The sequence below is a fragment of the Heteronotia binoei genome, chromosome 2, assembly GCF_032191835.1.
Source record: "Heteronotia binoei isolate CCM8104 ecotype False Entrance Well chromosome 2, APGP_CSIRO_Hbin_v1, whole genome shotgun sequence".
Classification (NCBI taxonomy): domain Eukaryota; kingdom Metazoa; phylum Chordata; class Lepidosauria; order Squamata; family Gekkonidae; genus Heteronotia; species Heteronotia binoei.
Window position 1 is genome coordinate 9,579,663 of NC_083224.1, and position 13,624 is coordinate 9,593,286.

General features: G+C 51.6%; 1 protein-coding gene across 1 annotated transcript in view; it reads left to right on the forward strand.

Moving 5' to 3' along the window:
• The window catches only part of NSFL1C (NSFL1 cofactor), a 37,157-nt gene extending 31,385 nt beyond the window's left edge, over window positions 1–5,772 (forward strand). Inside the window, exons 8-9 of the mRNA XM_060230576.1 lie at window positions 1,590–1,754; window positions 5,173–5,772. Coding sequence (XP_060086559.1) covers window positions 1,590–1,754; window positions 5,173–5,335 — 328 coding nt within the window. The 3' untranslated portion in view covers window positions 5,336–5,772. The remainder of the gene's footprint in view (window positions 1–1,589; window positions 1,755–5,172) is intronic.
• The last annotated feature ends 7,852 nt before the right edge of the window (window positions 5,773–13,624 follow it).

Here is a 13,624-nt window from a genome sequence, read left to right on the forward strand (position 1 = left end):
TCCCCCTTGGCGAGGAAAGTTCGGTGTGTCCTGTAGGTCCAGTGTGGAATCTGGACTCTGCTGTCCCTCATGAATTAATTGAAGTCATTTCTGTGTCCCCTTTTAGCGTAAAGCAAGCTCTCTCCCTTCTTTCTCACTGGAAATGTCAAGACAGTGTGCGACTGCAGTAAAAAAGGCCAACGCCATGCTGGGAATTATTAGGAAGGGGATTGAAAACAAATCAGCCAGTATCATAATGCCCCTGTATAAATCGATGGTGCGGTCTCATTTGGAGTACTGTGTGCAGTTCTGGTCGCCGCACCTCAAAAAAGATATTATAGCATTGGAGAAAGTCCATAAAAGGGCAACTAGAATGATTAAAGGGCTGGAGCACTTTCCCTATGAAGAAAGGTTGAAACGCTTGGGGCTCTTTAGCTTGGAGAAACGTCGACTGCGGGGTGACATGAGAGAGGTTTACAAGATTATGCATGGGATGGAGAAAGTAGAGAAAGAAGTACTTTTCTCCCTTTCTCACAATACAAGAACTCGTGGGCATTCAATGAAATTGCTGAGCAGTCGGGTTAGAACGGATAAAAGGATGTCCCTTTTCACCCAAAGGGTGATTAACACGTGGAATTCACTGCCACAGGAGGTTGTGGCGGCTACAAGCATAGCCAGCTTCAAGAAGGGATTGGATAAAAATATGGAGCAGAGGTCCATCAGCCACTGTGTGTGGTGGGGGGGGCACTGTGTGACACAGAGTGTTGGTGGTGGCACCTATAAGCATAGCCAGCTTCAAGAGGGAAATGGATAAAGATATGAAGCAGAGGTCCATCAGCCACTCTGTGTGTGTGTGTGTGTGTGTGTTTGGCCACAGAGTGTTGGACTGCCCTGATCCAACAGGGCTTCTCTTATGTTCTTATGTGACACAGTGTTGGACTGGAGGGGCCCCTGGCCTGATCCAACAGGGCTTCTCTTATGTTCTTATGTGACACAGAGTGTTGGACTGGATGGGCCTTTCGCCTGATCCAACATGGCTTCTCTTATGTTCTTATGTGACAGAGTGTTGGACTGGAGGGGCCACTGGCCTGATCCAACAGGGCTTCTGTTATGTTCTTATGTGACACAGTGTTGGACTGGAGGGGCCCCTGGCCTGATCCAACAGGGCTTCTCTTATGTTCTTATGTGACACAGAGTGTTGGACTGGAGGGGCCACTGGCCTGATCCAACAGGGCTTCTGTTATGTTCTTATGTGACACAGTGTTGGACTGGAGGGGCCACTGGCCTGATCCAACAGGGCTTCTCTTATGTTCTTCTGTGACACAGAGTGTTGGACTGGAGGGGCCACTGGCCTGATCCAACAGGGCTTCTCTTATGTTCTTATGTGACACAGAGTGTTGGACTGGAGGGGCCACTGGCCTGATCCAACAGGGCTTCTGTTATGTTCTTATGTGACACAGTGTTGGACTGGAGGGGCCACTGGCCTGATCCAACAGGGCTTCTCTTATGTTCTTATGTGACACAGAGTGTTGGACTGGATGGGCCACTGGCCTGATCCAACAGGGCTTCTCTTATGTTCTTACGTACCTAACCTTTAGCCTTTCCCTCAGCACCGCCCCCCAGGTGATGGGCTCAAGCTCTCCGGCGCAGCAGGCGGAGAATGAAGCGAAGGCCAGCTCCTCGGTCTTTATTGACGAGGCGGAGCCCACCACCAACATCCAGATCCGGCTGGCAGATGGCGGGCGGCTGGTCCAGAAGTTCAACCACAGTCACAGGTACGTGAGCCTGGGGTGCATGTGGCAGAAGTTGGGTGCATGCGTGCGCTTTTTGGGGAGTGCCGAGCAGGGCCTTTTTGGTGGTGGCACTCTCCAGTGCCTTAACCCGGATGGCCAAGAAGGCCAGCCTGATCTCTTTAGATCTCAGAAGCTAAGCAGGGTCAGCCCCAGTTAAGACTTGGATGGAAGCTCTTGAAAACCCTAAGGGGGTTGCTGTAAGTCAGCTGGGCTTGAGACACTTCCCACCGCCCATTTCAAAAACCGTGGTCCGGATGGCCCAGGCTAGTCGGTTTGGTGTAGTGGCTAAGTGCTCCGACTCTTATCTGGGAGAAGCGGGTTTGATTCCCCACTCGTCCACTTGCAGCTGCTGGAATGGTCTTGGGTCAGCCAGAGCTCTCTTATCTGGGAGAAGCGGGTTTGATTCCCCACTCCTCCACTTGCAGCTGCTGGAATGGCCTTGGGCCAGCCAGAGCTCTCTTATCTGGGAGAAGCGGGTTTGATTCCCCATTCCTCCACTTGCAGCTGCTGGAATGGTCTTGGGTCAGCCATAGCTCTCTTATCTGGGAGAACCGGGTTTGATTCCCCACTCCTCCACTTGCAGCTGCTGGAATGGTCTTGGGTCAGCCATAGCTCTCTTATCTGGGAGAACCGGGTTTGATTCCCCACTCCTCCACTTGCAGCTGCTGGAATGGTCTTGGGTCAGCCATAGCTCTCTTATCTGGGAGAACCGGGTTTGATTCCCCACTCCTCCACTTCCAGCTGCTGGAATGGTCTTGGGTCAGCCATAGCTCTCTTATCTGGGAGAACCGGGCTTGATTCCCCACTCTGCCACTTGCAGCTGCTGGAATGGCCTTGGGTCAGCCAGAGCTCTCTTATCTGGGAGAACCGGGTTGGATTCCCCACTCCTCCACTTGCACCTGCTGGAATGGCCTTGGGTCAGCCAGAGCTCTCTTATATGGGAGAACCGGGCTTGATTCCCCACTCCTCCGCTTGCACCTGCTGGAATGGCCTTGGGTCAGCCAGAGCTCTCTTATCTGGGAGAACCGGGTTTGATTCCCCACTCCTCCACTTGCACCTGCTGGAATGGCCTTGGGTCAGCCAGAGCTCTCTTCTCTGGGAGAACCAGGTTGGATTCCCCACTCCTCCACTTGCACCTGCTAGGATGGCCTTGGGTTAGCCAGAGCTCTCTTATCTGGGAGAACCGGGTTTGATTCCCCACTCCTCCACTTGCAGCTGCTGGAATGGCCTTGGGTCAGCCAGAGCTCTCTTCTCTGGGAGAACCAGGTTTGATTCCCCACTCCTCCACTTGCACCTGCTAGGATGGCCTTGAGTTGTCCTATGAGCCAGTTTGGTGTAGTGGTTAAGTGTGCGGACTCTTATATAGGAGAACCAAGTTTGATTCTGCCTTGGGTCAGCCAGAGCTCTCTTATCTGGGAGAACCGGGCTTGATTCCCCACTCCTCCACTTGCAGCTGCTGGAATGGCCTTGGGTCAGCCATAGATCTGGCAGAGGTTGTCCTTGAAAGGGCAACTTCTAGGAGAGCTCTCTCAGCCCCACCCACCTCACAGGGTGTCTGTTGTGGGGGAGGAAGGTAAAGGAAATTGTAAGCCACTCTGAGATTCAGAGTATAGGGCGGAATATAAATCCAATATCTCCATCTCCTTCTCCTTCCTTCCTTGAGAGCCAGTTTGGTGTAGTGGTTCCGTGTGCAGACTCTTATCTGGGAGAACTGGGTTTGATTTCCCACTCCTCCACTTGTAGCTGCTGGAACGGCCTTGGGTCAGCCATAGCTCTCTTGCAGAGTTGTCCTTGAAAGGGCAGCTTCTGGGAGAGCTCTCTCAGCCCCACCCCCCTCACACGATTTGTTGTAGGGGAGGAAGGAAAAGGAGATTGTAGGCCGCTCTGAGCCTCTGTCCTTGAAAGGGCAGCTTCTGGGAGAGCTCTCTCAGCCGCACCTACCTCACAGGGCATCTGTTGTCGGGGGGGGGAAGGTAAAGGAGATTGTAGGCCACTCTGAGACTCTGAGATTCAGAGCAAAGGGCGGGATATAAATCCAATGTTGTCATCTCGTCTTATGTCTGAGAATGCTACAGGGCCACTATTAAGACAGCAGTGACTCAATGGTGTTTTCTGTCACGACTCTCTGAGTACTGATGGCATTGAGGACTGGTACCTTTGGGGGGAGCTCTGCCAAGCACAAGGGAAAGGGGAATAGGTGGAAATCGGCACAACCTTTAAAAGGTTCTGGCTCCATTTTTAACCAAAAGTAGCACCAGCGTGGAAGGCAGAAGACAGAACAACAGAGCCAACATTGCGCACGTCTGTCTTTTCATTTTTGGTTTTGAGAGCCAGTTTGGTGTAGTGGTTAAGCGTGTGGACTCTTATCTGGGAGAACCAGGTTTGAGTCCCCACTCCTCCACTTGCAGCTGCTGGAATGGCCTTGGGTCAGCCAGAGCTCTGGCAGAGGTTGTCCTTGAAAGGGCAGCTGCTGTGAGAGCTCTCTCAGCCCCTCCCACCTCACAGGGTGTCTGTTGTGGGGGAGGAAGGAAAAGGAGATTGTAGGCTGCTCTGAGTCTCTGATTCAGAGAGAAGGGTGGGGTATAAATCTGTAATTGGAGTATTGTGTTCAGTTTTGGGCACATTTTAAGAAGGATCTAGACAAGCTGGATCAAGTCCAGAGGAGGGCGACGAAAATGGTGAGGGGTCTGGAGACCAAGTCCTACGAGGAAAGGTTGAAGGAGCTGGGCATGTTTAGCCTGGAGAGGAGGCGGCTGAGAGGTGATAGGATCACTATCTTCAAGGACTTGAAGGGTTGTCCTATAGAGGATGGTGTAGAATGGTTTTCTGTGGCCCCAGAAGGTAGGACCAAAACCAATGGGTTGAAATTAAATCAAAAGAGTTTCTGGCTCAACATTAGTGGGTTTCCTACATTGTGCAGGGGGTTGAACTAGATGACCCTGGAGGTCCCTTCCAACTCTACGATTCTATGATTCTAAGATCCTGTGAATTTAGGGGGAGGTATTTGTGGGTTTCCTGCATTGTGCAGGGGGTTGGACTAGATGACCCTGGAGGTCCCTTCCAACTCTAGGATTCTACGATCCTGTGAATTTAGGGGGAGGTGTTTGTGGGTTTCCTGCATTGTGCAGCGGGTTGGACTAGATGACCCTGGAGGTCCCTTCCAACTCTAGGATTCTACGATCCTGTGAATTTAGGGGGAGGTGTTTGTGGGTTTCCTGCATGGTGCAGGGGGTTGGACTAGATGACCCTGGAGGTCCCTTCCAACTCTAGGATTCTAAGATCCTGTGAATTTAGGGGGAGGCGTTTGTGGGTTTCCTGCATTGTGCAGGGGGTTGGACTAGATGACCCTGGAGGTGCCTTCCAACTCTATGATTCTATGAATCCTTCTTCTTCTGGGCAGGATCCGCGACATCCGGCTCTTCATCGTGGACGCCCGGCCAGCGATGGCGGCCACCGGCTTCGTCCTCATGACCACCTTCCCGAACAAAGAGCTGTCGGACGAGGACCAGACCCTGAAGGAAGCCAACCTCCTCAACGCCGTCATCGTCCAGCGGTTAATATAACGGAGCCCACCGGCCAGCCACGCGCCTGTCTCATATTACCCCCCCCCCCCCGACTTGCGCGCGCCCCGTACAGCACGGTGCCACGGCTGTGTCCCGAGGCTGGGTTCCGGGCTCTCTCGGGTTGGACTCTTTAGTTGCGTTTCCCACTCTCTCTCTCTCTCTCTTTTTTTTTTTTTGGTGCTGATTGACGGACTTTAAAGAAATTAAAACCAAACACAGACTTTTGAACTCCCCCCCCCCCCCGTTGCGTCCGCTGCACACACCTCCGCCGGATAACTTATGGAGCAGATTTCCCGTCCCGAGGGGGGTGGGGAGAGGGAAGGGCCGAAGGGCACGTGACCTTCTTTTCCCTTTCCGCGGTAGCCGCTCAAATTCTTCTCTTCGATGTAATAAATAAAGAATGCCCCCAAAGAGGGGCCTCGTCATCTCAGTTGCCACCAAGGTCGCATGCTGGTCTGTTCTGCGCTGGAATCTTGGGCGTCTTGAAGTCCCAGTATTGTCTCTCCAGTCCCGTCACCATCTGCAGTTCCTGGGCGTTATCTGTCTCCACCTCCTCTCCACCCTCTACTCCTGAAAGCCAAAGCTTTGGTCCCTTACAGGGGTGTCGAACTCATATGTTATGAGGGCCTAATCTGACATAAATGAGACCTCATCGGGTTGGTCCACGTGTGTACCTATTTAAGATTAGTTAGCAGAGATATACACTTTATAAAGGACACAGACAAACACAATTTTTTTTAAAAAAATAAAACACCCATAACCCATGCTTAAAGTATTAGCACTCGTTGATCTTAAAGGTGCTTTCTTTGTATTTCTCCCCTGGGATCCAGGGAACTGGGCAAAGGAAGCTCTGGCTCTTTCCTTCCCAGGGGACTAGGAGGGGTAGGAGCCTCAGCCAATAGAGAAAACAGGTTTTGCTCTTTCGTTCCTGTGCAATTCAACAAGACGGACAAAGCCAACTGTTATGCAGAAGAAGAAGATGATGATATTGGATGTATATCCCGCCCTCCACTCTGAAGAGTCTCAGAGCAGCTCACAATCTCCTTTCCCTTCCCCCCCCACAACAGACACCCTGTGAGGTAGATGAAGATATTGGATTTATATCCTGCCCTCCACTCCGAAGAGTCTCAGAGCGGCTCACAATCTCCTTTCCCTTCCTCCCCCACAACAGACACCCTGTGAGGTAGATGAAGATATTGGATTTATATCCCGCCCTCCACTCCAAATAGTCTCAGAGCGGCTCACCACCTCCTTTCCCTTCCTCCCCCACAACAGACACCCTGTGAGGTAGATGAAGGTATTGGATTTATATCCCACCCTCCACTCCGAAGAGTCTCAGAGCGGCTCACAATCTCCTTTCCCTTCCCCCCCCACAACAGACACCCTGTGAGGTAGATGAAGATATTGGATTTATATCCCACCCTCCACTCCGAAGAGTCTCAGAGCGGCTCACAATCTCCTTTCCCTTCCCCCCCCACAACAGACACCCTGTGAGGTAGATGAAGATATTGGATTTATATCCCACCCTCCACTCCGAAGAGTCTCAGAGCGGCTCACAATCTCCTTTCCCTTCCCCCCCCACAACAGACACCCTGTGAGGTAGATGATGATATTGGATTTATATCCCACCCTCCACTCCGAAGAGTCTCAGAGCGGCTCACAATCTCCTTTCCCTTCCCCCCCCCACAACAGACACCCTGTGAGGTAGATGAAGATACTGGATTTATATCCCGCCCTCCACTCTGAAGAGTCTCAGAGCAGCTCACAATCTCCTTTCCCTTCCTCCCCCACAACAGACACCGTGTGAGGTAGATGAAGGTATTGGATTTATATCCCGCCCTCCACTCCGAAGAGTCTCAGAGCGGCTCACAATCTCCTTTCCCTTCCTCCCCCACAACAGACACCCTGTGAGGTAGATGAAGAGATTGGATTTATATCCCGCCCTCCACTCCGAAGAGTCTCAGAGCGGCTCACAATCTCCTTTCCCTTCCTCCCCCACAACAGACACCCTGTGAGGTAGATGAAGATATTGGATTTATATCCTGCCCTCCACTCCGAAGAGTCTCAGAGCGGCTCACAATCTCCGTTCCCTTCCTCCCCCACAACAGACACCCTGTGAGGTGGATGGGGCTGGAGAGGGCTCTCACAGCAGCTGCCCTTTCAAGGACAACTCCTACGAGAGCTATGGCTGACCCAAGGCCATTCCAGCAAGTGCAAGTGGAGGAGTGGGGAATCAAACCCGGTTCTCCCAGATAAGAGTCCGCACGCTTAACCACTACCCCAAACTGGCTCTCCTTCTTGAGTTAAGAGAAAAACGTGTGAAAGGAAAGGTCCCCTCTGGGGTGACATCGCATCAGTTTGGCTCTCAGTTTGGAAGGAAGCAAGAGACAGGGAGAAGGAAGCAGAGGACAACCAGTTGCTCGGGGACCTGATAGAAGCCCTAAGGGGCCTGATATGCCCCCCCCTGGGCCGTATGTTTGACACCGCTGGTCTAGAAGATCCCTGACAAGTGTTTGTCCAGCTGTTGCTTACAGACTGCCGGGGAGAGGGAGCTCAACGCCTCCCTAGGCAGCCCAGTCCACTGTTGAACAAGTCCAATCCACGTCAGCCAGTTTGGTGTAGTGGTGAAGTACGCAGCCTCTTACTCAGAGACTCAGAGTGGCTTACAGTCTCCTATATCTTCTCCCCCCACAGCAGACACCATGTGAGGTGGGTGGGCCTGAGAGAGTTCTGACAGAACCTGCTCTTTCAAGGACTACTCTGTGAGAGCTAAGGCTGACCCAAGGCGATTGGGGCTGAGAGAGCTCTGACAGAAGCTGCCCTTTCAAGGACAACTGCGAGAGCTATGGCTGATCCAAGGCCATTCCAGCAGTTGCAAGTGGAGGAGTGGGGAATCAAACCCAGTTCTCCCAGATAAGCTGTGCACTTAACCGCTATACCAAACTGGGGACTTTCTTGAAAGTGTATACCCTGGAAACCTTGATCCCTACGGTGCTGCTGGATTTGAATCTACATCTACAAGAACGGTCAAGACAGACGGCCCATATTTGGTTTGCTGACAAACCAATAGGGAAGACCCCTACAAGATCTGCATATTTCCTCTCCCAAAAAAACGGAGCCAACCACAGTGAAACAAGCCCCTGCCTCGGCATCTCCCTTCGCCTGCGGCAGCTTCCTAACCGGCACAGCCCCGACCTTCCAGGAAGCTGAGGTGCCATCCACAGAAACCAGTTCTTCCTGATACACGAGTCTTCCCCACGGCAGACTGTGGGGCTGAGAGAGCTCTGACAGAAGCTGCCCTTTCAAGGACAACTTCCTTCTCTCTGAACTCAGAGACTCAGAGCGGCTTGCAGTCTCCTATACCTTCTCCCCCCACAACACACACCCTGTGAGGTGGGTGGGGCTGAGAGAGCTCTGACAGAAGCTGCCGTTTCAAGGACAACTCCCTTCTCTCTGAACTCAGAGACTCAGAGCGGCTTACAGTCTCCTATACCTTCTCCCCCCACAACACACACCCTGTGAGGTGGGTGGGGCTGAGAGGGCTCTCACAGCAGCTGCCCTTTCAAGGACAACTCCCTTCTCTCTGAACTCAGAGACTCAGAGCGGCTTACAGTCTCCTATACCTTCTCCCCCCACAACACACACCCTGTGAGGTGGGTGGGGCTGAGAGAGCTCTGACAGAAGCTGCCGTTTCAAGGACAACTCCCTTCTCTCTGAACTCAGAGACTCAGAGCGGCTTACAGTCTCCTATACCTTCTCCCCCCACAACACACACCCTGTGAGGTGGGTGGGGCTGAGAGGGCTCTCACAGCAGCTGCCCTTTCAAGGACAACTCCCTTCTCTCTGAACTCAGAGACTCAGAGCGGCTTACAGTCTCCTATACCTTCTCCCCCCACAACACACACCCTGTGAGGTGGGTGGGGCTGAGAGAGCTCTGACAGAAGCTGCCGTTTCAAGGACAACTCCCTTCTCTCTGAACTCAGAGACTCAGAGCGGCTTACAGTCTCCTATACCTTCTCCCCCCACAACACACACCCTGTGAGGTGGGTGGGGCTGAGAGGGCTCTCACAGCAGCTGCCCTTTCAAGGACAACCTCTGCCAGAGCTATGGCTGACCCAAGGCCATTCCAGCAGCTGCAAGTGGAGGAGTGGGGAATCAAACCCGGCTCTCCCAGAGAAGAGAGCTATGGCTGACCCAAGACCATTGCAGCAGGTGCAAGCGGAGGAGTGGGGAATCAAACCCGGCTCTCCCAGAGAAGAGTCTGCGCACTTCACCACTACACCAAACCGGCTCCCTGAATGACCAAGATCCACCACACAGAGCTGGAAGGGCACATATGGACCATCTAGACAACGGATGTCAAACTCATTTGTTACGAGTGCCGGATCTGGCATAAATGAGACCTTAGTGGGCCGGGTCATGTTGGGTCGGGCCGAGCCACGTGTGTACCTATTTAAGATTAGGTAGCTGAGATACAAATTGTATAAGGAACTCAGACAAACACACACACACACATATTTTTAAAAACTTAAAACATGCTTAAAATGTTAGCACTCATTGGTCTTAAATATGCTTTATTTATTTATTTTATTTATTTATTCCGGGATTTATATCCCGCCCTTCCCACGAGTGGCTCAGGGCGGCTTACAACAACCAATAAAACAATAAGATCGGAGCAAAGTAATTACATTTAAAATCAAGCATTTAAAAACCTAAAAACCTTAACATTATTTAGCATTAAAACTATACAGTAATCACAGAAATCTAGAAAGCTACATTTATCCAGTCAGGCGTAGGCTAACCGGAAGAGGGTTGTCTTGCAGGCCCTGCGGAACTGAGTAAGATCCCGCAGGGCCCTCACCTCTTCCGGTAGCTGGTTCCACCACATAGGGGCCATTGTAGAAAAGGCCCTGTCTCTAGTTGTCTTGAGATGCACTTCCTTGGGCCCGGGGATGTTGAGAAGATTTTGAGTCCCAGACCTCAGTACTCTCTGGGGAACATGTGGGGAGAGACGGTCCCTCAGGTAGGCAGGTCCCAGGCCATATAGGGCTTTAAAGGTAATGACCAGCACCTTGTACCGGACCCAGTATGTTATTGGGAGCCAGTGCAGAGCCCGAAGACCCGGCCGAAGGTGCCCCCATCTTGGGAGGCCCAGTAACAGCCGGGCCGCGGCATTCTGCACCAGCTGCAATTTCCGGGTCCGACACAGGGGCAGCCCCATGTAGAGGGCATTGCAGTAATTTAACCTTGAGGTGGATTACTTTGTATCTCTCCCATGGCATCCAGGGAACTGGGCGAAGGAAGCTCTGGCTCTTTCCTTCCTTCCCCAGGGAACTGGGGGGAAGGAGCCTCAGCCAATAGAAGGAATAGAGGCTTGGCTCAGTAGCTCTGCTGTGCAATTGAGAGAGCCTGGCAAAGCAAGCTAGTCCTCTTCCCCTTCCTCCCCAAGGGAGGAGCCTCAGCCAATGGAGAAAATAGAGGTTTTGCTCTGTAGCTCCTGTGCAATTGAGCAAGCCTTGCAAAGCAAGCTATAATGCAGAAGAAAGCCAGAGAGAGGGAGAAGAAGCAGATGACAGCCAGCTACTTGGGGGCCTGATAGGAGCCCTCCGGGGGCCTGATTCGGCCCCTGAAGTGCATGTTTGACACCCCTGATCTAGACCAACCTCTTTCTCAATATAGGAAGTTCATAACATAGACAGACAGCAAGCCAAGGGGGTTAGAATATCAGGTTAGGGATCTGGGAGAGACCCAGATGCAAAACTCCACTCTGGCACAGAGACTCAATAAGAATATAAGAGGAAGCCATGTTGGATCAGGCCAATGGCCCATCCAGTCCAACACTCTGTGTCACACAGTGGCCTATACACACACACTGTGGCTAATAGCCACTGATGGACCTCTGCTCCATTTGTTTATCCAATCCCCTCTTGAAGCTGGCTATGCTTGTAGCCGCCACCACCTCCTGTGGCAGTGAATTCCACATGTTAATCACCCTTTGGGTGAAGAAGGACTTCCTTTGATCCCTTCTAACCCGACTGCTCAGCAATTTCATCAAATGCCCAAGAGTTCTTGTATCGTGAGAAAGGGAGAAAAGAACTTCTTTCTCTACTTTCTCCATCCCAGGCATAATCTTGTAAACCTCTATCGTGTCACCCATGGATTTCTTTGCTCCAGTCACAGTTAAATATGTGACAACCAGCACGGTGCAGAGTTTGGAGTGTTGGCCTAGAATCTAGGTGACCCAGGTTCGAATTACCACTCTGCCATGGAAGCTTCCTGAGTGACATCAGACATGCTCTCAGCCTAACCAAATATAAGGGGCTGTTGCTGTCAAGATAAAAACAGAAGCGGCGAGTAATGTTGTAAGCTACTTTGAGACACCACGGGGGAGAAGGAGGGAGTAAATACCTACAGAAAAATAATTTGGTGTGCAACAGGCAGAAAGTCACCCCAGCAACGTCACCCCAGAGTCAGAAACGACCAGTGCTTGCGCAGGGGACGACTTCGACCTTTTACCTTTCGTTTACTGTCTATTTTATGCTGTTAGCCGCCTTGAGTCTGTATGGAATGGGCGGGATATAAATATGATGTAAATGAAATAAATAAATAGCCAGGATTTTACAAGTTGGGGGGGTTTTGTCAGGGGGCACTCTTTCCCATCCCCTGAGGGGCTTGTCGCTTCTCAGAAACTTTCCAGAGGTCGGGGCAGAAGCTGGAGGTTCTGAATGTTCAAGTTCAAGTTTATTTATATCCCGCCCTTCCCACCGAAGTGGCTCAGGGCGGCTCACAGCACTTAAAAATCTAACATAATTTGAATTTAAAACATCTTACACAGTTAAAACAGTAGAATAATAAAACATTTATTTATTTATTTATTTATTTATTTATTTATTTATTTATTTATTTATTTATCTGAGATTTATATCCCGCCCTTCCCACTAGGTGGCTCAGGGCGGCTTACAACATGTAAAACTAACACAAGATATAAAATTAAGCATTAAAATTAACATTACATAATTTATAGTTAAAAATCTAAACATTTGTTATATACATAAAACATTAAAATCATTCAGCCGTCTTAAGCTACACTCAATTCAAGTTCGATGTTCAGTGTTCAGTACTCTATGCTGGTTGGTTGTGGGCCAGCCGGAAGAGGGCTGTCTTACAGGCCCTGCGGAATTGGGTGAGGTCCCGCAGGGCCCTTACCTCTTCCGGCAGCTGGTTCCACCAGGATGGAGCCATTACGGAGAAGGCCCTGTCCCTTGTAGCTTTCAAACGGGCTTCTTTTGGCCCGGGGACAACCAGGAGGTTTTGAGTTCCCGATCTCAGTGCTCGCTGGGGAACGTGTGGGAAGAGACGGTCCCTCAGGTAGGCAGGTCCTAGGCCATATAGGGCTGTAAAGGTAATAACCAGCACCTTGTACCGAACTCGGTAGGATATTGGCAGCCAGTGCAGAGCCTGAAGTCCCGGCTGAATGTGCTCCCACCTTGGGAGCCCCAATAACAACCAGCTGCAATTTCCGGGTTCGGCACAGGGGCAGCCCCATGTAGAGGGCATTGCAGTAGTCCAACCTCGAGGTGACCGTAGCATGGATCACTGTTGCTAGATCGTCGCGCTCCAGGAAGGAAGCCAGCTGCCTTGCCCGCCTAAGATGGAAGAATGCGGACTTGGCAGTGGCTGCTATCTGGGCCTCCATTGTTAAGGAAGGCTCCAGAAGTACCCCCAGGCTCCTGACTCTATGCGTCGCAATCAGCGGCGCACCGTCAAAAAACGGAAGGGGTATTTCCCTTCCCGGACCTCGACGGCCCAAGCAAAGGACCTCTGTCTTTGCTGGATTTAGCCTCAGCCCGCTCTGCTTGAGCCACCCAGCCACAGCCTGTAGTGCCCGGTCCAAATTTTTTGAGGCGCAGACCGGCCGGTCGTCCATAAGCAGATAAAGCTGGGTGTCATCAGCATACTGGTGACAGCCCAGCCCGTACCTTCGGGCAATCTGGACGCATATAGATGTTAAATAACATCGGGGAAAGAACCGCACCCTGAGGCACCCCACAATCAAGCGTGTGCCTACGGGACAGCTCGTCCCCAATAGCGACCCTCTGTCCCCGATCTTCAAGGAAAGAGGAAAGCCATTGCAAGGCTAACCCCTGAATCCCTGCGTCGGCGAGATCGCGGGCCAGCAGCCGATGGTCGACCGTATCGAACGCCGAGGTCCAACAGCATCATAAAACATATAAAACATATAACGGCGGTGTATCAGAACTACAATGTGGCCATTGAGGCAGTTAACCC